The sequence below is a fragment of the Colobus angolensis genome, unplaced genomic scaffold (genome assembly GCF_000951035.1).
Source record: "Colobus angolensis palliatus isolate OR3802 unplaced genomic scaffold, Cang.pa_1.0 Scaffold76, whole genome shotgun sequence".
In the NCBI taxonomy this organism is placed as follows: Eukaryota; Metazoa; Chordata; class Mammalia; order Primates; family Cercopithecidae; genus Colobus; species Colobus angolensis.
The window spans coordinates 2,518,132-2,544,716 of record NW_012121376.1 but is presented as its reverse complement, the minus strand read 5'-3'; the positions used below and the strand labels follow the sequence as shown (position 1 = coordinate 2,544,716).

Genomic DNA, 26,585 nt, shown 5'->3' with positions numbered 1-26,585 from the left:
GTCCCAGCTACTCGGGAGGCTGAGGCAGGAGAATGGTGTGAACCTGGGAGACAGAGCTTGCAGTGAGCCGAGATCGCGCCACTGCCCTCCAGCCTGGGCAACAGAGTAAGACTCCATCTCAAAAAAAAAAAGGTGGTGGTGAGAGTGGCTGACACATCCTGGGCCCTCTGGATGTGTCCCCTGGGTCATCCCATGTCATCCTTTTAAAAAGTCCCAGAGAACAATGATTGTTCCCCTGTGCTTTAGTAAGAACATTTTGATTCTTAGATCCGAGTTTAGCTAGAAGCTTTTAGAAATCTAGGCATTCTGACAGCCCTCCGAGTTCAGTGACTCAAGCTGACAGAGGCCACAGCCGTTCTTGGAGGCTGTCCCTGTGAGGGCCAAGAGCAGTCGCGGTGATGATTTTTGAAGTTCTGTGGACGAGCAACACTGACCCCTGGCTGGGCAGCCTCACACCCAGCCTGTCCAGCTGCTGCCCACAACTACTCCATGAGCGAGCCCTGTCAGCACAATGCCAGGCAGCCCCAGTGACTCCAGGTGGCTTGTACTCGAGGCCCAGGATGGTTCTCCCTTCGAGAGCCCGAGACCCTTGCAGGCGCCCATCAGGAGCTGCTGAGGGGCACTGTGCTCACTGCTCCATTGTGGGGTATCCGCACGGTAACAGCGGCCGTGCGTCCGAGTCAGTCCGTCATCAATGCCCCCAGACGTGACCGCCCAGCAGGCATTCCTTCGTCTGCAGACACCAGGGCTATGGAGCCTGTCCCGCCCAGCCCACCCCAAAATGGGCCATCTCCAGCGGGCCCTCCGCTCTGGGCAGGGTGCAGGGGCTCACCGGCAGCCCCACATCCATGGGAGGGTGTGGGCTCCGCCTCCCGCCACAGGCAGACCAGCCAGCTCCCGCCCGGGAGGCACAGCGCCTCTACCTTCTCTCCCGTCCTCCGGCTTCAGCAGGAACATGTCTGAGTGCCGCGTGCCCTTGTCCACGTCTTTCTTAACTCTCTGCAAAAGAAAGGAATTGCGTGAGAACTGGGGGCAGCTACACTGGTTGCTTACAGACCCCCCACGCTGTGGGCGCATTTTGGATGGAAGGGGCTGGAAGCCTTCCCTGTAGACCAGCCCCAAAGCTCCAAAGTTTGCCTGCAGTGCACTCAGGGCCGGCACCGCCCGACAGGCTTTATCCCCTGAACGGGTCCATCTGAAGAGGCCACCTTTCTGATGGCCACGATCACACAGTACACTAGAGCTCCTGTCCGAGCACACACAGCTTCCACAGCAGCCCTGGTCGGGGTCTCTGACACCACGACAGAGTCACTCTTCATTCCTGATCCCAGTGGATTCTCAATCCCCACCGCCTTTCAAATAACACGATTCAGGTTTCAGAGCGGAAATCAGAAAGTTACTCCTGTGCGCAGAGGCAGCCACTGCCCACTGAAAGACTTCTCCAAGCTTCGAAAACAGGAAGCTCCATGTCCCTTAACCCTTGGTCCTCTGCCTCAAGTGAGCCTTAGCCAGACCAGGTGCACTGTTCCCCAGCACCCATGCCCTATGTCCTGGTGCCACACCCCTTACCTGGGACCTAAGGTGGTGAGGAAGATAGCCAGCAAAACGTTCACCCTGGGTGGAGGGCCCCCATCCATTTCCATCTCATCTTTGTATTTGTCTGCACTTCAATTCTCTATTTTTAATACACTATTTTAGAAGTTTCACATTTGCAGAAAATTGAGACAGTACCGAGAGCTCCCACGCGCCCACACCAGTGTCCCCCCAGCAAGAATACCTTCCTCTCCTTGGTGCCCTCGTGACGGCTCAGCAACTGGCACCGACCCATTACCGGGACTGCAGCCCATGTTTCGTTCAGAGCCCCCAGTGCTCCCCGCAACTCCCCTTGCCCAGGGATCCCGTCAAGGGTCCCACCAGCCGTTTCGTCCTCTTGCCTCCTCAGGTTGCTGGGGGCAGCGTCTGACTCTCCTTGTTTCTGAGGACCGTGATAGCTGTGTGGATGGCCCAGGTGTCTTACAGAGTGCCCCTCTACTGGGACTGTCTGCTGTCCTTCTCACTAGACTGGGGTTATGAATCATCAGGACTACCCCAGGGGTGGAGTGCCCATCTCATCACATCCCATCAAGGGTCCACACCACCAACAGGATTCATCACGGTGGATGCTGACCCTGACCGCCTGGCTGAGGTCGTGTCTGACAGTTTCTCTTCAGCTATGCTCTGTGTTCTCACAGATACTGACACAGACTTTGGCCATGCTACTGTGGTCGCAGAGGTACTGACACAGACTTCAGGTAAGCTCCATGTCTCGTGGATACTGACACAGACGTCGGGCAGGCTCTGTGTCTCATGAATGTTGACGTAGACTTTGGGCACATTCTAAGCTCTTGCGGGTATTTATGTAGACTTCAGGTAGGCTCTATGTCTCGTAGATACTGACAGACTTCAGGTACGCTCTATATATCGTGGATATTGACGTAGACTTTGGGTACACGCTGCGGTCGTTAGGATATTTATGTAGACTTTGGGTACACTCTGTCTCGTGCATACTGACGTAGAGTTCGGCTGTGCTGTCACCACCCATCTTTGTTGCTCAGGTTGTTAGTTCGGCTGGGCTCTGTCACCATCTTTGTTGCTCGGGTTGTTCAATAACACACGGCTGCCACTAGGAGCCTTTACAGCTACTCCTGGGTCCCTGTGACGTGCACCATCTTTGTGGGTTTCTTTCAGCACTGCCTCAGGCTCTGGCACCACAAGATGCTCAATTCCTCCTACATACCCCCTGCTCAGCCCTACGATTAGCCATTTCTCAAGGGAGTCCCACTTCCCTTTGTTGCAGAATGGTATTAGAAACCAAGATTTGCTGTAATCCCAGCACTTTGAGAGGCCAAGGTGGGCAGATTGCTTGAGTTCAGGAGTTCAAGACCAGGCTGGGCAATGGCAAAAACCCATCTCTACCAAAAAATACGAAAATCACTCAGGCATGGTGGCATGCATGTATAGTCCCAGCTACTCCCAAGGCTGAGGTGGGAGGACCACTTGAGCCTGAAAGGCAGAGGCTGCAGTGAGCCAAGATCACGCCACTGCACTCCAGCCTGGATGACAGAGTGAGACGTCTCAAAAATTAAACAAACTAAAGAAAAAGACCAAGATCTGGGCATGGATGTGTGAACGGCTCCCAGGCAGTACTGTTTCTAGGCCTGCCCAGCTGGTAGAGCAAGCAAGTATTTGTTTACAGCTATTTTTCTTATAGCTAACATGCACTGTGTTTACTATTATGGAAGAAAAACATTTTCCTTTTGAAACATGAAATGATCCACTGTCCACAGAGCCTTCCTATTTCCACCAGGGTCTGAGTGTCCTAAAACCAAGAGGGCTCCACAGTGGCCACACGGAGAGCGACCTGAATCTCAGGAAGTGAAAACTGAGTCTGGGTCTCCTTTGTTCTCCTTCTAGAAACATCTGTGCAATTCAAGTGATGCGGTTTCTGCACATCACAGTGACTGAGACTAGTCTCTTTCCATAGCAGGTTGATAGAAAATGACTGTCATTTCCGTGCCTGCTTTTCCAAACCTAAAGGCCTAGCATTATTGGGAACTGAACTGACACCCAGAGACTTCATCTGGTGGGGGGGACAAGGAAGGAATGCAGTGACGTCTCTCTTTGTCATCAGAAACTCAAATCGCTGCTCAGCTTCAGCAGGTCTCTGTCTCCTTGTAGTACCCTGCACCTGTCTATGTGAACTGTCTTGTTTTGCTGACAGTAACATTTTCTTCTTAGAATTAACAGGCTATGAGGCTATGGGGGAATCTTTTATGCTACAATATTTAAGTACTTTCCCTTCAGACCATGCAAGCCAGAGAGCTGGAGCACTTCACAAGGCCTGCTCCGCTCACACGGGTCCACGGGTTCTTTCCAGCACGTGGCTGGCGGCCACACCCTCTAACAGGGCCCACAGGTCAACCTCCTCAACAGCTTCTAACTCCTCCTTCTACAGCAGTGTCTTTTCTTGAAGTGTTGTGACTTTTCCCAAAATCCAACCTATCTGTCTTCAAAGAAAGTAACAGACAGCAGCCTTGTTGCCCTCTGTTTTTCTGGATCACCTGTGCTCAAGCTCTATTAGTGTACACCAAACCAGCTTTACATTCATGCAGTAAGTCCTTCCACAAAAACCAATTTGACTATACTAAAGAAATACACAGAATCTGCATGAATTTTTGGAGAAGTTAGACTTCATTCTAATACATTATTGCTGGAATTCAAAGACATCTGAGAGAGAGATCAAGTGTCAACATGGAGGGTAAGCGCGACCGGGCTGGCTCTGGAATTACTTAGCATCCGGCTGAGACCCCAGAGCACAGCACGGCTGAGCCTGAACGTTTCGAGGAGCACCAGCCACACACGCCAAGTCCCAACAGCCCCCACCTCCCGCACAATGTACCACAGGCCACCTAGCTTAGCCTGCAGCCACATCCCCTGATGAGACCCCACCTCCCGCAGAAGTACAGGCCACCTAGCTTAGCCTGCAGTGAGTCCTCAATGCAGCCGCTTCGGCTCACCTGGCCGTCGGCTCAGACACTGACCCATTTCAATCATCGGGAGAGCAGAAGACACTCAGGGCCATCCCAAGGCCCCATCACCAGCTCAGGTCACAGAAGGGGCCGGCGATGCAGTGGCTCAGGCCGGGTCACAGAAGGGGCCTGTGATGCAGTGGTAGGTAGATAAAGGTTCTCCACGCTGGGGAACGTGTGTGGCAAGACACGGCCAGAGGAGTGGTCCTGGGAGAAGACAGTGCTGACGGCAGCACCGATGTTCACCGAAAGTAAAATCAGGCAGGGAGAGGGTGTCGGTTCCAAGTGGACGTGTGTGAACACAGAAACCACAGGGGCCGCTCCTTCCCATACCACTGAGACTGTCCCTCCACGCGCCTGGGGACGACTCCCAAACCACCTTCGCCCGACGCGGGTCCAGTGGCCCATCAAGAGCACAGCTCGGGCAAGCAGCAACCACACGTACCGTGCCCTCCTCACCTCACATAACCACAGGTGATGAGCCCTGCAGAGACGCTGACCCCCTGCGGAGAGGCCAAGCCACACTGGTGCACAGGAGGCATCTCACGTTTCGCGGGGCTGTGGGAGAGGTACCCATGACGAGAGGACCCCCACCCAACCACCTGCCACGTGAGCAGCACGAACTCACATACGCGCTCCCGGCAGGGCTGCTGCTACAGTAACACGCGGTCGATTACCTGTAGCATCACTTCCATCAGCACAGCTCCCAGTCAGCTTCCTTTGAAAACTGCGCCAGGCAAAGCTGTTCGAGAAGCCCCCGCACGTCCCCGTCACAGCCGCAGGCTCTCTGGACACTGCCGTCAGGATGGTTTCTGCAGAGCCGGCGTGGGACCCCACCACGTCTGCCTTTCCAGCCACTCAGTCCTTTCTCCTGGAACCTGGTCAAGCCCCTCTGCGTGACTGTCTGCACCGGCACAAGGCCCTGCCTGCCTCTATACCTGAAGCCGGGCCCCAGGGCACCTTCCCATCCACATCCGAGACCACCTTCTTAACGGTCAACAGCCACGGAACACCCCACCGCCGAGACTTCTTCCTGTCACTTTCCAAGACGGAACATTTTCAGGTTCACCATTAGAAAATACACCCAGAAACAGGTGTGGCCACAGGTCTGTGTGTACTGGAAGGTGAGTAGGAGCCACTGTCATGCCCAATTCCCCAGCACAAGACAAGCTGAGCCACCCTGCAGCCGGTGACCTGGGAGAGCTGGTCACGGAGCTCAGGGGCCTGGTGGGCATGGAGCTCTGGCTCCGGGGTCAGCCGGGATCTCACGAGTCACACAATCCCCACACTCACAACAACTCTGTCAGCTTCTGGTCTTCCAGGAGCTCAGCTCCCAAGTGGCAAATCAAAGGATGCTCTGGCCTCTGCCAGCATGCTCCACGGCCACGTGGAAACAGGGGGGCGTACAGAGAACAGCCCTCTCCTGGCTGGGCACGGACGCTATCTCCTGACCACCAGGCACACAATGACGACTGAGGTCAAAATGCAGGCAGGAAGGAGAGCCCTGTCCTCAGCAGGACTCGGTCCTTGGCTGCCCATGTGTCTATGGAAAGAGACCACCAGGTGATAAGCCTTCCAGTGTCGTGCCCCCACCCTCCCCATCCATACGCCATTTCCAAAGAGCTGTGCTCTTTCCCTGATTCTCTAAAGGAACGAGAATTTTCCCTCTCTGGAAGCTCTCACAACACCGGAAGCACATACTAAGGACTGAGTCCTCGCACACGCGAATGTCGCTGGGTCTCTGTTGTCCCACAAGCTGCATCTCTTTTGTTAGGATACAAGTCATCATAGTAAACACACTACCTGGACCCAGACTGACTCAGAATTTATAAAACCTGGTTACGATACTGACCAAAGCTGCCGGTTCTTCGTGGCAGTGCAGAGCCTGGAAGGTGTTTAAAGTCCTCCCGAGGCTACTCAGATGCATCTCCTGAGGGAGCCTGGGATGGGATCTGGTTACAGGAGGAGGAAGGAGGGCAGGTGTCTGTGAGTTCCTCTTAATCTAGAGCCAGGTTCAGCCCCAAGGTCAAGGCTCTGAGCACTACTGTCCACTTCATGAACCCGAGCTCTTAACATGTCAAACTCCGGAGCCTTGCCATGCAGGACCAGGGTCAGAAGGCCTTCATCCGATCACACACTGTCAAGCACGCCATGTCCAGCCACCAGGCACACAAGTGGACAAAAGTCTGTCCCTGTGAGACTCTTCTCCGGGTGGGAGACAATGGCCAAGTCTGTCTCCAACAGGGAGGACGGTGACAGAAGAACAAGGACATGCAGGGGACGGAGGCCGGGGGCAGCCCTGCTGAGACGAGGACCATGGGGGTTCTGCATGGAGGAGACCTGGCCTGGCTTGCATCTCTGCAGGTCACTCTGGCTGCTGCACTGTGGCGTGATCCTGAGAGGGCAGAGAGAGGAGGACCCGCGCCCCTGGGGAGGCGCCAGCTCTGGCAGGAGAGTGGAGTGCATGGCAGCGGGCAGGGGTTAGGCATTCTCCAAGCCACCTCTACTTGCTCAGTGAAATGTGGGGTGAGGGTGGGTGGCGGGTGGCAGGACCTCCTGGGAGCATGGACGGGGCCTGCATCGGGCAGAGGCGTGTGCCCACGGTGTGTGGGGTCTTCTCTGGCCTGGGCCACACAGCAGCAGCAGCACAGCACAGCAGGGTCCTGCCAAGAGGACAGAGCACGGGGGCTGGGGGTGTAATGGCGCCAGAGCAAGGAAGAGCTTCCCCCAGCTCCAAGCTCAAGCATAGGCCATGTACCGATGCTTCCGTCAGTTCTCGCAGGCTGCCGCTTTGGCCGTGCGAAGCTGACCACCTGCTTAGGCTACTCACTTTTTTTTACACTCCATACCATTCACAACTCAAATCTCTCACTAATTCCGATAAATCCCTCATGAATCCAAACAGACAAGCTTTTCACTGCAATTCCAAATGCCACAGGCTCAGAGCCAAGAGCTACTGAACTAAGTGGACTGAGATCATCCACCGTCGGACTAAGGGCGGGTGCACGTGGCTGCAGACAGCAGCTGCTGAGAATGACATGCGATTCTGATGAAAGCGATACAGCTTAGCTGGTCTGGCTGTTCACCGTCCTGCTGCACTCTACGATGCATCTGCTGGGAGAAAGCACTAGACCGGGGCATCCTGCCCCGCTTTTGGCCAAGTCAGCCTGTTCTCGGTGCCCTCCCGGACGCCAGAGTATCTAGACAAGCCTGACCGATGCCAGCCTCTACTCCAGAAAATAATGTGATTTTCTCTGTGCAGAACAAAAGATCACCAAGAAAAAAATCGGCTCATTCCGATCAACTTGGTTCAATCTCTGACCGACTGCCATTAAAAGGCTGAAATCCTTTATTGCCAGGGCAGCAGAATGAACTCCAGCTACCTGGATGCGCTGCAGACATGTGTTCACTGGCGTGAGGGTGGGAGAGGCTGGGGCCCAGGACACTCATGTGGGGAGTCTGAGAGTTGTTTCGTGACCAGTCGACAAGTGTGCATTCACCGGCCAAGGTCTCAAGAACGCCCCGAGGCATCTCTGAGTTGAGGAGGCCTCCCTGGCCCAGCGGCCCCGTGTGCCCGTGCTCCAGCACTCAGAGAGGAGACGCTTCCTCTTCTGGAACCATATGCCAGGGAATGGCCCCTCCTCCAGGAGATAAAAAAATCAGTAACAGAAATAAAAAATCTTGATCCTGCAGTTACTACCTTCACTGTAAACTTCTGTTTTTGTCACAGAGACAGTCTCACTCTGTCACCCAGACTGGAGTACAATGGTGAGATTTCGGCTCACTGCAACCTGCACCTCCCGGGTTCGAGCGATTCTTGTGCCTCAACCTCCTGAGTAGCTGGGACTACAGGTGCACACCATGACACCCAGCTCATTTTTGTATTTCTCGCGGAGACAGGGTTTCACCATGTTGGCCAGGCTGGTCTCTAACTCCAGACCTCAAGTGACCCGCCCACCTCGGCCTCCCAAAATGCTGGGATTACAACAGGCATGAGCCACCATGCCCAGCCCACTGTAAACATTTTAAGCAATGGCAGAAACCTTCTGTTTAGTACTAGGTCTTGGAATCCAAGTGGTCAAAAGAACCGTCCAGGAGAAATGCTCTCCAGGGAGGCAGCTCAGGACCCACAGACGCCTCCCCCGGGAGCTCTCCAGGCATGAGGGTCCCACTGCCTGGGGCCTACACTATTTACACAAATAAGCTATGGCTTCCAAACACAAGATCATAATTACCTAACTATGCAAAAGGAAAACACAGGCCTCACACAGATGAATGGCCTGAAACTTCCTTGCTGCCTCTTACGAAATGAGGTGAGAAGAAGCAACTGCAGCCCCCGCCAGCTTCCCTGTACAAAGGCGTCCTCCCTGCCTCAGTCATCCCACCCACTTATGAGAGTCACACAAGACACCAGTCCCAAGCCAACTCTTTTCCTTGCGTCTCATCTAGGAGTACTTCCTGCACGACGGCTGTTACCAGGCTTGCTGTTCCTTAACTCACCTGCCCTGCCAGCCCCCCATCGGAACGCTGCACTGTTGATGCCAGCTCAGCACCCCCCCTCAGGTACTGCCTTGCTGGAACCGGCTCCCGAGGGAGGAGCTCAATGCCTCCTGACATCCTGCCCTTCCCAGCCCCGGGCTCTCGCCACCCTCACAGACCTCTGAATTCCAGCCACAGTGGGCTTACCAACTTCCACCAGACGTACTCTGCCCGTTTCCATCCCTGCTCCTTTGCTCATAAACATGTCCTTGTTTGAAAACTCACCCTAACCATCTCCTTCCCCCCTCCCCTTGGTCCCAGTCCACGCTGTGCCTCCCTCTTTGTGGGTCTATCTGGGTCCAGCAACCCAAGGCACTGCCCTGCTCTAGGGCAGTCAGTACTCACTTGGTCCTCTCAGCTGCACTCTTGGCCAGCAGGGATGAAATTTAAAGCTTACAGAGACCCCGAGTCCCACACTTCATGAAGGAAACACTCAGTAACACATCCCGAAATCCTAAACTTGACCATCTAAAATAAGACTTGATGTGCACCAAATAAGCATTCGAGTTTTTCTGCATTTTGCAGATGAAATTAAAAAGCAAAGGTCATTTTTCTACAGCTGCAAGAAAGCAAATCCCCTGGTGGGAAGGACTATAGGGAAGAAGGGGGTTTAGAGCCACATCTCCACTTGCAACACACAGAGGGAAACTGAGGCACGGGATGCTGTCCGTGGTCTCACAATCACAGGCTGGAGGACACGTCCACTCAGAAGGACCTAGGTGGACTCGGGCAGAGTTCAGCTGTCTTCCTTTAGGGAGCTCTGCTCACAAATCAGCCCAGAAATATTGGGCCAGCCTTTCTTCACAGTGTCCAGGGAAGACCCCATCTCAGGACACTGAACACAGCATAGCGGACAGGAGGAAGGACCGAATGTGAGGACCGGAGGGGAAGAAACACACTTGCAAATGCCACGATCATCGAGACAGAAACCTCAAAGCACCTCACAGATGAGTAACTGACCACAGATGAATAACCTCACAGAATAACTGGCCATCAGTCAGGCTGCAGATGCCAGGCTCAACACACAGAAAGCTGCTGCATCTCAACATCCTGACAACAGGCAGAGACGCCATTCTGAATTCACAAACAATATGTTTTCTAGTCACCATGGAATAAGCAGAAGTCACGACCAGTAAGACTTGGGAAAATCTCAATGACTTGAAATTAAACAACGCGCTCTGTAGTAATCCACAGTTCAATGAAGCCACAAGGGAAATGAGAAAATATTTTAAATTCATTGATAAAACTTGTAAAACGTAACTAAAACAGTTTTAAAAAACTGAACAAAAGAGAAAAACTATACAATCAATAAATAGATTTAACAAAATCTTTGCACTCATTCATAATAGAAATTCATAGAAGAACAGAACAGAACTTAAAGGACATCTGGAAAGCAGCCACAGCTGGTGGTCCTGGCGGTGAGTGGCTGGGCGCCTCCCTCCCAAGACAGAACAGCCCCGGCAGTCTCACTGTGCACACCTCCATTCAACACTGTGCTGGAGTCCCAGCTACTGCAGGAAGACAAGATGAAGAAATGAAAAGCATAACAATAAGAAAGGAGTAAGTAAAACTGAAAACTGCCCCATTTGCGTTATTATGATTGCTTTCATAATCTTAATGAATCTGAAACTAGTGAAAATTAGTGAATTCAGCATGATCACAAGATGCAAGGTGAATATACAAAAAAACACAAAATGTGGGTTTTTTTTTTTTGAGACAGAGTTTCACTCTCATTGCCCAGGCTGGAGTGCAACGGTGCGATCTCAGCTCACCACAACTTCCACCTCTGGGGTTAAAGTGATTCTCCTGCCTCAGTCTCCCAAGTGGCTGGGATTACAGGCATGTGCCACCACCCCCGGCTAATTTTGTTTTTTGTTTTTTTTTTTTGAGACGGAGTCTCGCTTCTGTTGCCCAGGCTGGAGTGCAGTGGTGTGATCTCGGCTCACTGCAACCTCCGCCTCCTGGGTTCAAGCTATTCCCGCTTCAGCCTCCAGAGTAGCTGGGACCATAGGCGCGTGCCACCATGCCCGGCTTTTTTTTCTTTTTCTTTTTCTTTTTTTTTTTTTTTTTGGTATTTTTAGTAGAGGCAGGGTTTCACCATGTTAGCCAGGATGGTCTCGATCTCCTGCCCTCATGATCTGCAGCCTCGGCCTCCCAAAGCGCTGGGATTACAGGCGTGAGCCACTGCACCTGGCCTAAAATGTGTTTTTATACACTAGCAGGAAATAATCGGAAAGTATAATTTCAAGAATTCCACTCACATCAATAAACATAAATTTAATAAAATATATATAAGTCCTTTACACTGAGAAATAAAAAAACACTGCTGAAAAAGAGTAAAGAAAACTGGCTGGGTGAGGCAGCTTATACCTGTAATCCCAGCACTTTGGGAGGCTGAGATGGGCAAACTGCTTGAGCCCAGTAGTTCAAGACTAGTCTGGACGACCTGGCGAAATCTTATCTCTACAAAAAAAAGACACAAAAATTAGCTGGGCATGATGGTCCCAGCTATTTGTGGGGCTGAGGTGGGAGGATCACTTGAGCCCAGGCAGAGACTGCAGTGAGCCGTGATTGTGCCACCACACTCCAGCCTGGGTGAAAGAGTGAGACCTTCTCTCAAAAAAAAAAATAAAGAAAGAAATTAAAGAAAACCAAAATAAATTGAGAGATAATCCATGTTTAAGAACTAGAAGACTCAAAGACATCAAATTTCCCCCAAATTCATCTACAGATTTAAAACAACTCTAATCATGATTCCAGCAGGCTTTTGAAAAGGTTTTTTGCCCCCTTTTTGGTAGAAATTAATAAGCTCATGCTAAAATGTATACAGAACTGTTAAGAAGCTAGAATAGTCAAAACGACTTTGAAAAAGCAGCATCTGAATGACTTGTATTTCAGGAGTTACTAGAAAGGCGTAAAAACGAGGCTGGTGGGACACTGGCATCAGGACTGATGTGGATCAGAACGGAGAAACAGACCGATGTTCCTGCAGGCATGTGATTTTCAACAAAGGTTCCTAAGGTATTCAATGGAGAATTAAAAGTTTTTTTTTTTTTTTTTTTTTTGAGACGGAGTCTCGCTCTGTCGCCCAGGCTGGAGTGCAGTGGCACGATCTTGGCTCAATGCAAGCTCCGCTTCCCGGGTCCACGCCATTCTCCTGCCTCAGCCTCCCAAGTAGCTGGGACTACAGGCGCCCGCCACCACACCTGGCTAATTTTTTGTATTTTTAGTAGAGACGGGGTTTCACTGTGTTAGCCAGGATGGTCTCGATCTCCTGACCTCGTGATCTGCCCGCCTCGGCCTCCCAAAGTGCTGGGATTACAGGCGTGAGCCACCGCGCCTGGCCTAATTTTTGTATTTTTTAGTAGAGACGGGGCTTCACCATGTTGCCCAGGCTGATCTCGAACTCCTGACCTCAAGTGATCCACCCGCCTTGGCCTCCCAAAGTGCTGGCATTACAGGCGTGAGCCACTGTGCCCGGCCTAAAAAGCCTTTTCAACAGATGATGCTGAGTTGAGTATCTATACGGGGGAAACAGATGAGCCTCAATACCCACCTCGTGCTACTCCTGAGAATTAGTCCAAGGCAGATCACAGGACTAACTGTAAAACCATGTAATTTTTAGAGAACAATATAAGAAAATCTTTGTTACTGGAGGTAAACAAGGTCTTCCTGTATCACAGACAGCAACAATCACAAAAGAAAAACATAATAAATTAGATTTTATCAAAACTCAAAGCTTCCACTCATCAACAAACACTTCGGAAGGTGACTAGCCATGCCGCTACTGGGAGGGTCTTTGTAATCCACACACCTGAAAAGGACAGTTATCCAGAATGTCACCTTCTGCAACTCACTAACAAAAATACAGCCCATTAAAAATAGCAGACGACATGAACACACACTTCAGGGAAGATAAGCTCATGAAAAGCGCCCAACACCAGCAGTCATCGAGAAATGTGAATTAAAACATGAGGTACCACACATCCACCAGAATAGCTAAAAATGGAAAGACTGACGCCATCAGGGCTGGTAAGAACAGGGAGCAACCGGAACTCCCCGACATTTCCAGCACAAGTGGAACCGGCCACTGCTTTGGGAAGAGAGCTGACCATTCCTTATTAAATAACACCCACACCCACCCCAGGGCCCAGCAGTTCCACTCTAGATATCTATTTTCCCAAGAGAAACCAATGCATGTAGCCACTCAAAAGATTCGTATGGACGTGCTCAGAGCAGCTTTAGTCACAGCTGCTTCCAAAGGCTGTGTCTTCTGAAGAATGGAAACAGCCCGGGTGTCCACCAATGAAAAACAGAACCACAAACTGTGGGACAGTCGCATAATGGAACACCTCAGCGTGAAGCAGCAACGAACGTGTGCGGAGCACACACTCCACGAGCGGGAGATGACAGCACACATGCGGAGCACACACTCCACCAGCAGGAGGCTCCGGTGTGGGCGTGAGAACATGCCTGCCAGCACTGTTCTCAGGTTACAGAAGAAACAACTCCTCGTTAACAGGAGCGAGGAGAATTTCATTCCACGGGGAATTGTACACAGTAGTGAGCACCCACGGTGCAGGAAGAAGACCCTCAGAACACAGAATCGCTCACACTGCACTGCTGAGGGGTGTGGAGAACAGAACACGGCCCCAACAGTCGCACCAAGTTCACAGCGGAGCCCATTAACACTATCTCTACTTCTAATTCAATATAAAGAACTGTTTATATTAAAACTGCTTATATTAAACCAGAGTAATCCCATGTGAAAGTTTCAATGTTCATGAAACTGAAGAGACCACAGACAGCAGTGCCTCTTTCCCCACCCCGCGCCTTACCTGCTTCCCCACACGCACCTTACCTGTTTCCCCACGCACGCCTTACCTGTTTCCCTATCCTGTGCCTTACCTGTTTCCCCACCGCGTACCTTACCTGTTTCCCCACCCCGTGCCTTACCTGTTTCCCCATGCGCACCTTACCTGTTTCCCCACCCCGTGCCTTACCTGTTTCCCCACGCGCACCTTACCTGCTTCCCCCACGCGCACCTTGCCTGCTTCCCCACGCACACCTTACCTGTTTCCCCACCCCGCGCCTTACCTGTTTCTCCACGCGCACCTTACCTGTTTCCCCACCCCGCGCCTTACCTGTTTCGAGTAGCCCCCGTAGATGATGATGCCACCCTGGGGAGTGACGGACATCTGGCAGCCTGATCTGGGTGTGGGTCCTGTGCCTGACGGGGACAGCTTGCTCCATGTGAAAGTGTCCAGATTAAAGGCGTACACATCATTGTAGTAGATGTAATCCCTGGTTAGAACGAAGTAACACCAACTGTCAGGGTCCGTAACACTGGGAAAAGCCCTGACATTAAAAACTGAACCTGATTTAAATTAAAGGTAAATTTTCTACTATTTGGGAAAAAACTCCAACCATTTCTCTCCTCTGCTCTCACACCAACACAACAATCAACACAGAAACGCAGGCGCTTTCCCTGCAATAAGCCAGAGACACTAGTCAGGTCTCCTCACACTCAATCTTGACGCAATCTACCTGGAGACAGTGCAACATTTTTACCAAGTCACCTGGTTGATTCAAGTTTGAATTTATTTGAAAGGACCACAAGCACGTGTGAGTTTGCATTTGAAAATCGTAAATAATGCTGGCCCACAGAGGCAGAGGAATTCAATCTGAAAGCCATACTGCATTTTCTTACACAGTTAACACAATCACAAATAATTCTATTAGGTTACTAGGTGTGCAACTATAAGGGCAGCAATGAATGACACCGCTAACAGAATGATCAGAACGGAGGGGTGAACAGCCTGGCAGGAAGTGGGTAAGGCCCCAGAGTGGACTGGAGGGGTGGGCAAACGGACTGGGCGCTCCAGGAAACTGAAGACCACAGAAGCCGATCCTCTGTGCCCGAGATCACAGCGTGGCAAGGAGGCCCCACAAGCCCTGCCCTGCTCAGTGCCTGCTGGACCCAGAGATCACAGTGTGGCAAGGAGGCCCCACAGCCCTGCCCTGCTCAGTGCCTGCCGGACCCAGCACACAGACTGGGCCTAACAGGGAAGTGCCAGCTTTGCTGCAGGCATGGGGAGACTCAGAGGCACACCCAGAATGTCCCGTCCTAATGTGGAACTTTGACAGAATAATTGTGAAAGAATAAGAGGCTGCTCTCCAGCTACTCAAAAAGGAGAGCTAAACTGATTTTTTAAGGAAAGCATGGAAGAGCAAACAGCTCTAGCCCAAGACTCAACTGCCCAGTTTTCTGTTTGTTCCTGTTTTGTATGAAGCAGGAAAAGTCACAGGGCGTTTACCCAGCACCAGCTGCCACATCTGGTCTTAAGATAAACAAAACAGGCTGGGTGCACTGGCTGACGCCTGTAATCCCAACACTTTGGTAGTCTGAGGCAGGTGGATCACTTGAGGCCAGGAGTTCAAAACCAGCCTGGCCAATATGGTGAAACCTCCTCTTTACTAAAAATACAAAAAATTGGCCAGGCATGAGGGCGGGTGCCTATAATCCCAGCTACTCAGGAGGCGGAGGCACGAGAATAGTTTGAACCTGGGAGGCGGAGGCTGCAGTGAGCTGAGATCGCGCCCCTGCACTCAAGCCTGGGTGACAAAGTGAGATTCTGTCTCAAAAAAAGAAGAAAAGATAACCTGAACTTGCTGACTGCAACTCTGACCACACCCTTTGCAGGACCATAGCTCTTAACATAGGTAGAATCTGAAGAATGTGGAAATGTGGAAGCTTGTAGTCTTTAGAAAACTGCTACAGACCACTGTTCTGATTTCACGTTGCAGATTTTCAGTACAAAGATTCTATTTTGCACGTAAGACAAATACAGAGTATTTTCTGTATAAATGCAGAATACAGTTTAAGGAAAACTCAAAGTTGGTATCTAAATAATTTTAAACAAGATAACAATAGCTTTGAACAAAGTTCTGATTTTAAAATGGTTGCAACTTAAAACAAACATGAATTATGATTTGATTTGTAACTTGTAAATTCAAAGGAGGAAGGGGCTGTATGATCTCACTGTCCTACATGTAGTAGGTGATGGATTAATGCTCTGACAAGTTCATGAATCCCATGTCTGCATTCTGATAATTATTTGTTTTAAAATAAATTTTTAAGAATGAACACAAGGCTGGGCACAGTGGCTCACGCCTATAATCCCAGCACTTTGGGAGGCCGAGGTGTGTGGACCACGAGGTCAGGAGTTTGAGACCAAACTGGCCAACATAGTGAAACCCTGTCTCTACTAAAAATATAAAAATTAGCTGGGCATGGTGGTGCGCACCTGTAGTCCCAACTACTGAGGCTGAGGCAAGACAACTGTTTGAACCCAGAAGGTGGAGGTTGCAATGAGCCGAGATCGCACCACTGCACTCCAGTCTGGGCAACAGAATGAGACTCTGTCTCAAAAAAAAAAAAAAGAATGAACATAAATGACTGCAATGTAGTCATATAAAATTTTTTTAACTGGCCCAGGCTCTCTTCTCCAAAATGGCAGTAAGCAACCAGTCAGTCACCTGGTACAGGAAGTCGGAGCCAGCTGGGGCAGGGAATGGGACTCACTGAAAATCAGCAGTTCAACTACTTGTTATTCATTCAACTACTTATTATTCAACTTACTATTAACTACTTATTATCCAACCACTTATTATCCAACCACGTATTATTCCTTCAACTACGTATTATTCCTTCAACTACGTATTATTCATTCAACTAATTATTCAACTTATTATTTAACTATTTGACTACTTATTATTCGACTACTTATTATTCAACTACTTATTTGACTACTTATTATTCGACTGCTTATTATTTGACTACTTATTATTTGACTACTTATTCAACTACTTATTATTCCACTACTTATTAGTTACCTTGACTTCCTCATCTTTAATGTGAGATGATGACCTGCTAGTGACAGCTTGGTCTTGAAGAGATTGAGTGTAAAAACACTTACAAACCACACAAAATTACAGCACTATTGCATCCAGCCAACTCCTTCAAGGACACAAAACCATTACTTGTTATAATAGTTTGAGTTTGTCTCCACCAAAACTCACGCTGAAATGTGATCCCCAGAGTGGTGAGGCTGGGAGAGGGGTGTGTGTCAGGGGGTGGCAGTGCTGGGAGAGGGATGAGGGTCAGGACATGGCAGTGCTGGGAGAGGGGCTGGGAGAGGGGTGTGGTTCAGGAGACGGATCTCTTGTGAGTGACTGGGCGCTGCACTGGATTCATTCTTGCAGCATGGCATTAGTTCCTGAGAGTGGGTTGGTATAAAGCTAAATCTTTTTTTAAATTAACTAGTCTCAGGTATTCTGTTATAGCCACACAAAACGGACTAAGATACTTTTTTTTTTTTTTTGAGACAGAGTCTCATTCTGTTGCCCAGGCTGGAGTGCAGTGGTACAATCTTGGCTCACTTCAACCTCCGCCTCCCTGGTTCAAGCAATTCTCTTGCCTCAGCCTCCCGAGTGCCTGGGATTACAGGTGTGCACCACCACATCTGGCTAATTTGTTTGAAGTAGAGATGAGTTTTCGCCATGTTGGCCAGGCTGGTCTCGAACTTTTGGCCTCAAGTGATCCGTCCACCTCAGCCTCCCAAAGTGCTGGGATTACAGGTGTGAGCCACCGTGCCCAGCCTTAAATATTTTTTAGTTTGAATTACATTTTCAAAATTTTCCCCCTTGCAAAGTATTTAAGAATTTGGATTCCTATTCCCCTCAATTCACAGAATTAATGAGAATGTATTAGTGAAGAAAATCTGAAACCTGGCCGGGTGCGGTGGCTCACGCCTGTAATCCCAGCACTTTGGGAGGCCATACAGACTTATCACCACAGACCAAAAATCACCAGAGCATGCAACTGGACTCACAAATGTAACAAAGCTGTGACTGGCACCGTCACATCAATCAGTTGCAATGCTGTTTCCAAAGGGACCAATAGAAAAAGAGAGCTTCAAATGAGGCCCCGGGGATAAAGACAGCCACTGTCTCTGACACAAGGCCAGCAGAAAGCCCTTCAAAGATGGCCTTCACCAGGGTCACAGAGTCTGCGACACTTCACCTAGAACGCTACTGCGCTTAGGACAGAAACAGGCATAACCAGCTCCCCATGTCTTGCTTTTCTAGACTGAACTAAGGAAGCTCAAGAAGGTATGCGAGCAGATGACAGGCCTAAAACAATGAGAGCGCTGGCAGCTCACCCTGGGCAGCCATGCCGGCTGCACAAACATCCACGTGACATCAGAAGAGAAGCGCAGGCCTCCTCTTCCAGCATTGCTGCGGAGGGTGTGCTGTCGCTGCTCTCCTGGACAGGAGTGTTTTGAAGTGATCACAGACCCGTGGCTCTCAAAGTGAGGTCCCCTGGCCAGCAACGTCAGCATCACCTGGAGCTTGTTAAAATGCAGATTCTTGAGCCTCACTCCAGGCCTCTGAGTCAGAGCTGTGATCAGCACTCTAACCAGCCCTCCAGGGTATTCTGAATCAGGCTAAGGTTTGAGAATCCCATTTTATTTATTTATTTATTTTTTCCCCCCCGAAGTCTCACTTTGTCATCCAGGCTGGAGTACAGTGGCACGAACTCAACTCACTGCAACCTCCATCTCCTGGGTTCAAGTGATTCTCCTGCCTCAGCCTCCTGAATAGCTGGGATTACAGACCCCTGCCACCATGCCTGGCCAATTTTTGTATTTTTAGTAGAGACAAGGTTTCACTATGTCGGCCAGGTTGGTTTCGAACTCCTGACTGCAAGTGATCCACCTGCCTCAGTCTCCCAAAGTGCTAGGATTACAGGCGTGAGGCACCGTGCCCAGCCAAAACCCCATTTTAGATACAACTAGCCACATCATTTGCAGGGCCTCGTGTAAAATTAAAATGTGGGGTCCCTTGTTCAACAATGGTTACGAATTTCAATAGGAATATAGCATGAAGCCGGTGTGAGGCTCTGTGGAGGGCAAGGCGCTGTGTGGCTGCCCAAGCCACGGTCCCATGAAGCTGGATTTGGGAGGATGAGTGAGTCTTTCTCATGTATTCAGAATGTTCTTCCCATAAAAAGCCCACTCCTTAATGCTTCAGGAGAGAAAGATTTTTCCAGTCTTGGTACCAACCGTGTACTCTCATGGAAGCCACCAAAAAGGATCAATTGTCTCTTCCAGGCCACCATCCGATGTCCACTCCGACCCGAAGGACCCCCTGTTGATCTAAAATGAAAGAAACAAAAAGACACCATCAGCTTGCTTAATTTCTGGTTCCTCTAAAGACAACAACAAACAAAACCCAATTTTTACACTGATTTCTGTTTTGTGAGCACTTAGTGTTCACAAATTAAATACCATTTAATCTGATCCATGAGCTACCAAACCACCCTGCTAAGAGCCCAGCTAGCTATGCTCAAACCTCAAGAATAAAGTAGGAGACCGTCTCCAAGACCTTGGACTGCATAAAGATTTCCTAGGTAGGATATTATAAACTGGACTCTGCCAAAATAAAAAAAACTTCAAAAATACACCATCAGAAAATAAAAAGGCAAGCAACAGACTGGGAGAAATATTTTGAAACACATGACTGACAAATGACTTGTATCCAGAATCTATCTTTTTTTTTTTTTTTTTTGAGATGGAGTCTCCCTCTGTTGCCCAGGCTGGAGTGCAGTGGCCAGATCTCTGCTCACCACAACCTCCGCCTCCCGGGTTCAAGTGGTACTCCTACCTCAGCCTCCCGGGTAGCTGGGATTACAGGCATGCAGCACCACACTCAGCTGACCTTTTTGTATTTCTAGTAGAGACAGGGTTTCGTCATGTTGGCCAGGCTGGTCTCGAACTCCTGACCTTAAGTGATCTGCTCGCCTCAGCCTCCCAAAGTGCTGAGATTATAGGCATGAGCCACTGCCCGGCCCAGAATTCTATCTTAATAAGATAAATGACTCCATAAAAATATAGGCAAAAAATTTGATCAGAAAGTTCGTTAGCAAAATGAGGGAAAAAAAGATGGAAAATGGCCAATGAAAAAAGGAAAAGATGCCCAACATCACGAGTGGTCAGGGAAAACATACGCCAAGCCCACAGTGACCTCCAAGCACATGTGGCTGGGCACCTGAGATCAAGACAATATCAAGTGCTGACAAGGACATGGGGCGGCTGGAGCCATGGCACCCACCGGTGAGAACATAAGACAGTGAAACCACTGGTGAGAATCTAAGACAGTGAAACCACAGGGACTGTTTCTTGTCATGTGAAACATAAACTTAGCGCGCAGCTTAGCAATCTGACGCTAGACATTTACTCAAGAGAAAGGAAAACACCGGTCCGCACAGACGGACGTGCACACGTTTATAAATGCTCTGTGTCACCGCCAGCAGCCCAGCTGCCCCTCAGCGTGTGGTGCTCCCCACATGGGGGAGGACTTCTCAGAAAAAAGGAATCGTTTACTGATGCACACAGCAATGTGCATGAATCTTAAAAACATAGAAAGCAGGTTCTGCTGGACTCCATGCACACGAGCATATTAAAGGCGAGATCCGTCTTTGGCCCAGGGTGGCTGCCTGGGGCAGGGGCTGGGAAAGGACAAACTACAGCTCTCTGGGGTGGTGAGGTGAGACGGGGCCGCATCTTGACTGTGTTGGGAATTATGTAAGTGTGCATATTTCTTTTTTTTTTTTTGAGACAGAGTTTCGTTCTTGTTGCCCAGGCTGGAGTGCAGTGGCGCAAATCTTGGCTCACTGCAACCTCTGCCTCCCAGGTTCAAGCAATTCTCCTGTCTCAGCCTCCCAAGTAGCTGGGATTACAGCTGCCTGCCACCACGACCGGCTAATTCTTGTATTTTTAGTAGATATGGGGTTTCATCATATTGATCAGGTTGGTCTCAAACTCCTGACCTCAGGTGATCCGCCTGCCTCGGCCACCCGAAGTGCTGGGATGACAGGCGTGAGCCACTATGCCCAGCCAGGTGTGCATATTTCTTAACACTCATCTAAGTGTACACCTAAAAGGTGTGCATTTTATTGAATTTTAATGTAATTATGCCTCAATAAAATTGATATAAAAATACATGGCATTAAAAAATACAACAAATTTAAAACCTTAAAAATATATATAAATAATAAAAACAAAACTATAATCAACCTCCCTAGTAATCAAATAATTTCAAATAAAGCAGAGATACCATTTTATTCTATCAACTTGACAAAGATGTTTAAGAATCAGATTCTTTACAATACTGCATGTCGCAGTAGGTGAAAAGGCAGGTGCAAAGCTAATCCTATCCCAGCTTCTACATAGAGGGTTCTCAGTGGTTTTCTCATCTTGATTCTTTCCTGCATCTCCCAGCAGTCCTCCAATGAATAGGCACGACTGTCACAACCAGAGAGAGGAGCAATGAAACAGAGAGGGGTATGGAGGAGGCGCTGGCGAGCAGGTGCTCAGAAAGCTCGCAGAGGTGCTTATGCCTGCCGCGGATGTGCAGGGTGCCCAGGCACAGAGGAGGCCGGGCACACAGAAATGGCTTTGGGCTGCAACATCGGCCTGAACAGGCTGTGCATGCTGGGACTACCCAAGAAATCTCCTAGAGCCGCAAGTCCCATGGCAGGGCCTTAAGGAGGGTTGTTGGGCACAGTCACTACAGCCACTCCCTGGGATCCTCACTGATGACCCGCCTCACCTCCTACTTAGGAATCCACTCCCTGGGATCCTCTGTGGCTTTCACACCTGCTCTCTGCCTGGACCTCCCCCTCTCCACACAGGTCACAGCGACTCTGGGCTGCAAAGGATGGTTACAGCTTCAATCACACAAGTCAGTGCCTATTTAGGTAATGCATTCTTCCTCTATTTATTTTTTGTGCATGTTACACAACTGTCCCCAAAACCCACTTACAGGGTTTTATGTAAAAGCCCACCAGTGGGCAGGTACCCTAAAACCGTATCAGGATGGCCGGGCGCAGGGGCTCATGCCTGTAATCCCAGCACTTTGGGAGGCCAAAGTGGGCGATCACAAGGTCAGGAGTTCAAGAGCAGCCTTACAACATGGTGAAACCCTGTCTCTACTAAAAAATACAGTAATTAGCCAGGTGCAGGCGCCTGTAATCCCAGCTACTCAGGAGGCTAAGGCAGGAGAATCGCTTGAACCTGGGAGGTGGAGGCCGCAATGAGCTGAGAATGAGCCACTGCACTCCAGTCTGGGCGACAGAGCAAGACTCCATCTCAAAAAAAAAAAAAAACCACACACACACAAAGAAAACACATCAAGACATGGAATCTCAAATGTAAAAGGAAGCTTGAGTGATCTAATCCAAGTTTACCAGAGTTCAGAGACAGAATTCACCGCATCGTCAGGGTGACTGCTAGGGGTCTCTGCTTGCCCAAAGCTGGAACAAATTCAGTTCTCACTGTTCAAACGCGGGGTCCCACCAGCTTCTCTCCTCTAGCACCCTCCATCATATCAGCATCCCTTTTAATGTGTCACTCAGAATGACCACCACACCCATCCATGGAATGTCAACCAGAAGCAGTCAGTACATTTGCTAGACACCAATTCTATTATTCCAACCCGGAGCTGGCAAGAGCCTTTGGGGTGGCCCCTCACATACTGACACCTAGCAGGATCTCAGCTCGCTAAGTTTCTCTAGAGTCCAGCAAGCTGGCCTTACTTCACAGTTCCAGAGACTCCAAAGCAGCTCCATCCCCTCCGGGCTGGGCACCCCAGGGACAGGGCCATCCAGCAGACATACTACACCAGTCAATTGAGAAGAAAACCCCACACATACGGAACAAGAAACGAACGCCCCTCCTGACGAATTTCCTGATGTATTACTTTATAAGAACAATCTGAGGATCAGACCTTCATCCAAATCTAAACCAGTACTGAAACCTCGTCTCTATTATAAACAATACAAAAAATTAGCCGGGCGAGGTGGCGGGTGCCTGTAGTCCCAGCTACGCGGGAGGCTGAGGCAGGAGAATGGCGTGAACCTGGGAGACGGAGCTTGCAGTGAGCAGAGATCAAGCCACTGCACTCCAGCCTGGGCGACACAGCGAGACTGCGTCTCAAAAATAAAACTAAACCAGTGTGTGTGCATCCAAGTCTGCTTCAAAAACAGAGGAGAACTGAGTGCTGCCACTGCTGTCCCCATCCAGCAAAGGAACACAGGCCTGGGGCCTGCAGCAGCCCCGTCGCCGAGGGGTGCCCCCGGCTGCCCTAACCGCGCTGGGGCGGGGCCTCCTTCGGCTGCCTGCATGGGAATCCCACCAGTCTCATCCTCTGGCTGACACAAAGGACTCAATTAACTTTTGTGGCAGTAGCCAAATATCACTGTGTTTTCTACCTAAAAAGGGAAAATTTTTCTATAAAAAGATTCCACGTCCCTCTTTAGAAAAATAAAGTGACTTTAAAAAGCCCATTTATATTTGAATCCCCAACAGGCTTTTCAACTGCTATCATTCCTAAATACGGAGTCTTAAAAAACCCACATGTCCTCCTCAGTCAGAGGCCTTTGGACAGCACAAAATACAGGGGAATGTCGTGGGGGCAGCTGCCTCGAGACTCAGGAGCTGCATGCAGGATGGAGCTCCAAGCAGGGCGAGCTGCCAGGCAGTGTCACGACCAGGCCCCTCGACTGGGCCGCTGCCGTGACATTTACAGAAAACATACACACCAGGTAATTCTACATGCTAAGGGTATAATCAGAATTAAGCACTCTATGCAAACGCTTCTCTGAGTGTTGAAGTCTACACCTTACAAAATTGTACAACATACAGTCACGCACTGCTTAATGACAGAGACAGGTTCTGGGAAACACCACATCGTTAGGCGACCTTGTCACTGTACTGTCCGAGTGCACGCACACACTCCTGGAAGGCACAGCCTGCCACACACCCAGGCTGTTGGGAGAGCCCACTGCTTCTAGGCTACAAACCTGGACAGCATAGTACTGTCCCAGATACTTGAGGCCACTGTAACACAACGGCAAGTATATGTCTCAGCACAAAAAAGGAAGTAAAAACACAGTCTGATCATCTCCGCGGACCACCACTGTATGCGCAGTGCGTCGTGGACAAAAACGTCGTGAAGCAGCCCAACAGCAGGACCACTGCCACACACGTGCCTTGAGACAGCTGCCGAGCAAAGGAGCAATTCCTGCCAGATCCCTGAGAGTTCGGGTCACAGGGGCTGAGCCAACAGGAAACTCAGTCTAGTGGCTCCTCCTCAGACTAGAGAACCCCTGTCTTTCAAGAGCAGTCACAGCGCAGCCAGGGGGAGCCGTGTGCATGCATCTCCCCTTTCATTTCAAACACATGCCTTTGGAATTTCACCCTGCTTTTCCAAGTATCAAGTCCATCAAGTAACAAATGGCGTAGTAAAGACAGGGCACTTAATCACGTTGTGTGGCATGATTAGTAGCTGTCTCCAGAATTCAGATAGCCTAGAAACCACACCCTTGTCTCATCTTAATGATTACCACTCATAGAAAAACCACAATTGCTGTTTATTCTATGCCAGGCACAGTCCTTTTATGTACAATTATCCTCACAGCAAACTCGTGGTGCAGACATTACCTTTATTCTCATTTTACAGATAAGAAAATCGGCCGGATGCGGTGGCTCATACCTGTAATCCCAGTACCTTGGGAGGCCGAGGCAGGTCAATCACCTGAGGTCAGGAGTTCGAGACCAGCCTGGCCATCATGGTGAAACTCTGCCTCTATTAAAACTACAAAATTAGCCAGGTATGGTGGTAGGCACCTGTAATCCCAGCTACTCGGGAGGCTGAGGCAGGAGAATTGCTTGAACCCAGGAGGCAGGGGCTGCAGTGAGCTGAGATGGCGCCACTGCACTCCAGCCTGGATGACAAGAACGAAAATTCTGTCTCAAAAAAAACAGAAAGAAAATCAAGACCCACAAGTCAAGAAACCCACGAAGCTAGTCTGTGGCACAGCCAGAATTTGAACCAAGGTGTTCTGGCTGTCAACACTGATTAAGACACTAAATTACATCAAATGAAGTCAGAGGCCTCAGCACCAATATAAACCTATGGGTCAAAAACCACCTATCCTAGGCCAAGTGCAATGGCTCACGACTGTAATCCCAGCACCTTGGGAGGCCGAGGCAGCCAGATCACTTGAGGTCAGAAGTTCAAGACCAGCCTGGCCAACATGGTGAAACCCTGACTCTACTAAAAATACAAAAAATTAGCCAGGCATGGTGATGCGCACCTGTAATGCCAGCTGCCCACACCCACGCCCACACCCAAAGGGCAGAGCAGGGCCTGTCCATTTCTGTGGTGACCTGTACTTCATCACTTGAACTCAGGAGGCGGAGGTTGCAGTGAGCTGAGATCACACCACTGCACTCCAGCTCACCTTCCCGGTTTCTCTACAAATCAGTCTTTTTTTTTTTTTTTTTTTTGAGACAGTCTCGTTCTGTCACCCAGGCTGCAGCGCAATGGCATGATCTTAGCTCACTGCTACCTCCGCCTCCCGGGTTCAAACGATTCTTCTGCCTCAGCTTCCCGAGTAGCTGCGATTACAGGCACCCGCCGTCATGCCAATTTTTTTTTTGTATGTTTGTAGAGATGGCATTTCACCATGGATGGCCAAGCTGGTCTTGAACTCCTGACCTCAGGTGATCTGCCCACCTCAGCCTCCCAAAGTGCTGGGATTACAGGCATGAGCCCACGCCCAGCCCAGTCTCTTTAAGTACACGGGGGTCTCGCCTCCATCCTATCACAGATACAAATGATCATCCGTCAGCAAACTACACAACGGGAAATCCATACACACCCTGGCTTTCCAGCAGGGCCGTTTCTGCCTTCATGATCTCCTGCTGTTTGCTGTCGATAGAACCCAGGTGGTTCCGGCGAGTCAGAGCTTCAGACCATGTAACCCAACCTGCCCACACCCACGCCCACACCCAAAGGGCAGAGCAGGGCCTGTCCATTTCTGTGGTGACCTGTACTTCATGCCTGCGACTCTCTGAGGCCAGTCACTATTAGCTAACTCGTTGCTGTCCTTCACTACAGAATCATAAAATAACAGAATCATCCTGCCCAGGAGCCTTCTCCAGGAAATTGACTTTCACTCAGATGCAGCTTTAGCTGAGGACCAAACGATGACCCCTTCCTCACATCAGGAGGAAAGAGTGCTCACGCTTGCGCGCACACACACGCGCACACACACATTCGTGCGCATCACATCTATATCTTCATTCAACCCAACAGTATCAATCATCTCCAAGTGCTCTGGTGCACACAAAGAAGCATGCACTGCCTGGGAACAGTCACAGCAACACTGCAATAGCAGAAAAGTGGAAACCAAGCGCCCAACAGAGAACAGAAAAACAAAACGTGGTCCATCCACACACCAGCACCTCATCCACACACCAGCCCCTCATCCATCCACACACCAGCCCTCACCCACCCACACACCGGCAACTCACCCACACACCAGCCCTCACCCACCCACACACCGGC

The 26,585-nt window shown here is 50.0% G+C and overlaps 1 protein-coding gene across 3 annotated transcripts in view; it reads right to left on the bottom strand.

The window, feature by feature from the left end:
* Positions 1 to 26,585, bottom strand: part of KLHDC4 (kelch domain containing 4) — a 56,445-nt gene that overhangs the window by 6,465 nt on the left and 23,395 nt on the right. For 2 of the 3 annotated variants that reach the window (XM_011928019.1, XM_011928021.1), the window contains 3 exons: positions 19,235 to 19,327; positions 14,252 to 14,411; positions 924 to 999 (listed from right to left, as the gene is read on the bottom strand). In XM_011928019.1, the coding sequence (XP_011783409.1) occupies positions 924 to 999; positions 14,252 to 14,411; positions 19,235 to 19,327 (329 nt within the window). The remainder of the gene's footprint in view (positions 1 to 923; positions 1,000 to 14,251; positions 14,412 to 19,234; positions 19,328 to 26,585) is intronic. The other variant, XM_011928020.1, reaches the window with a different exon arrangement.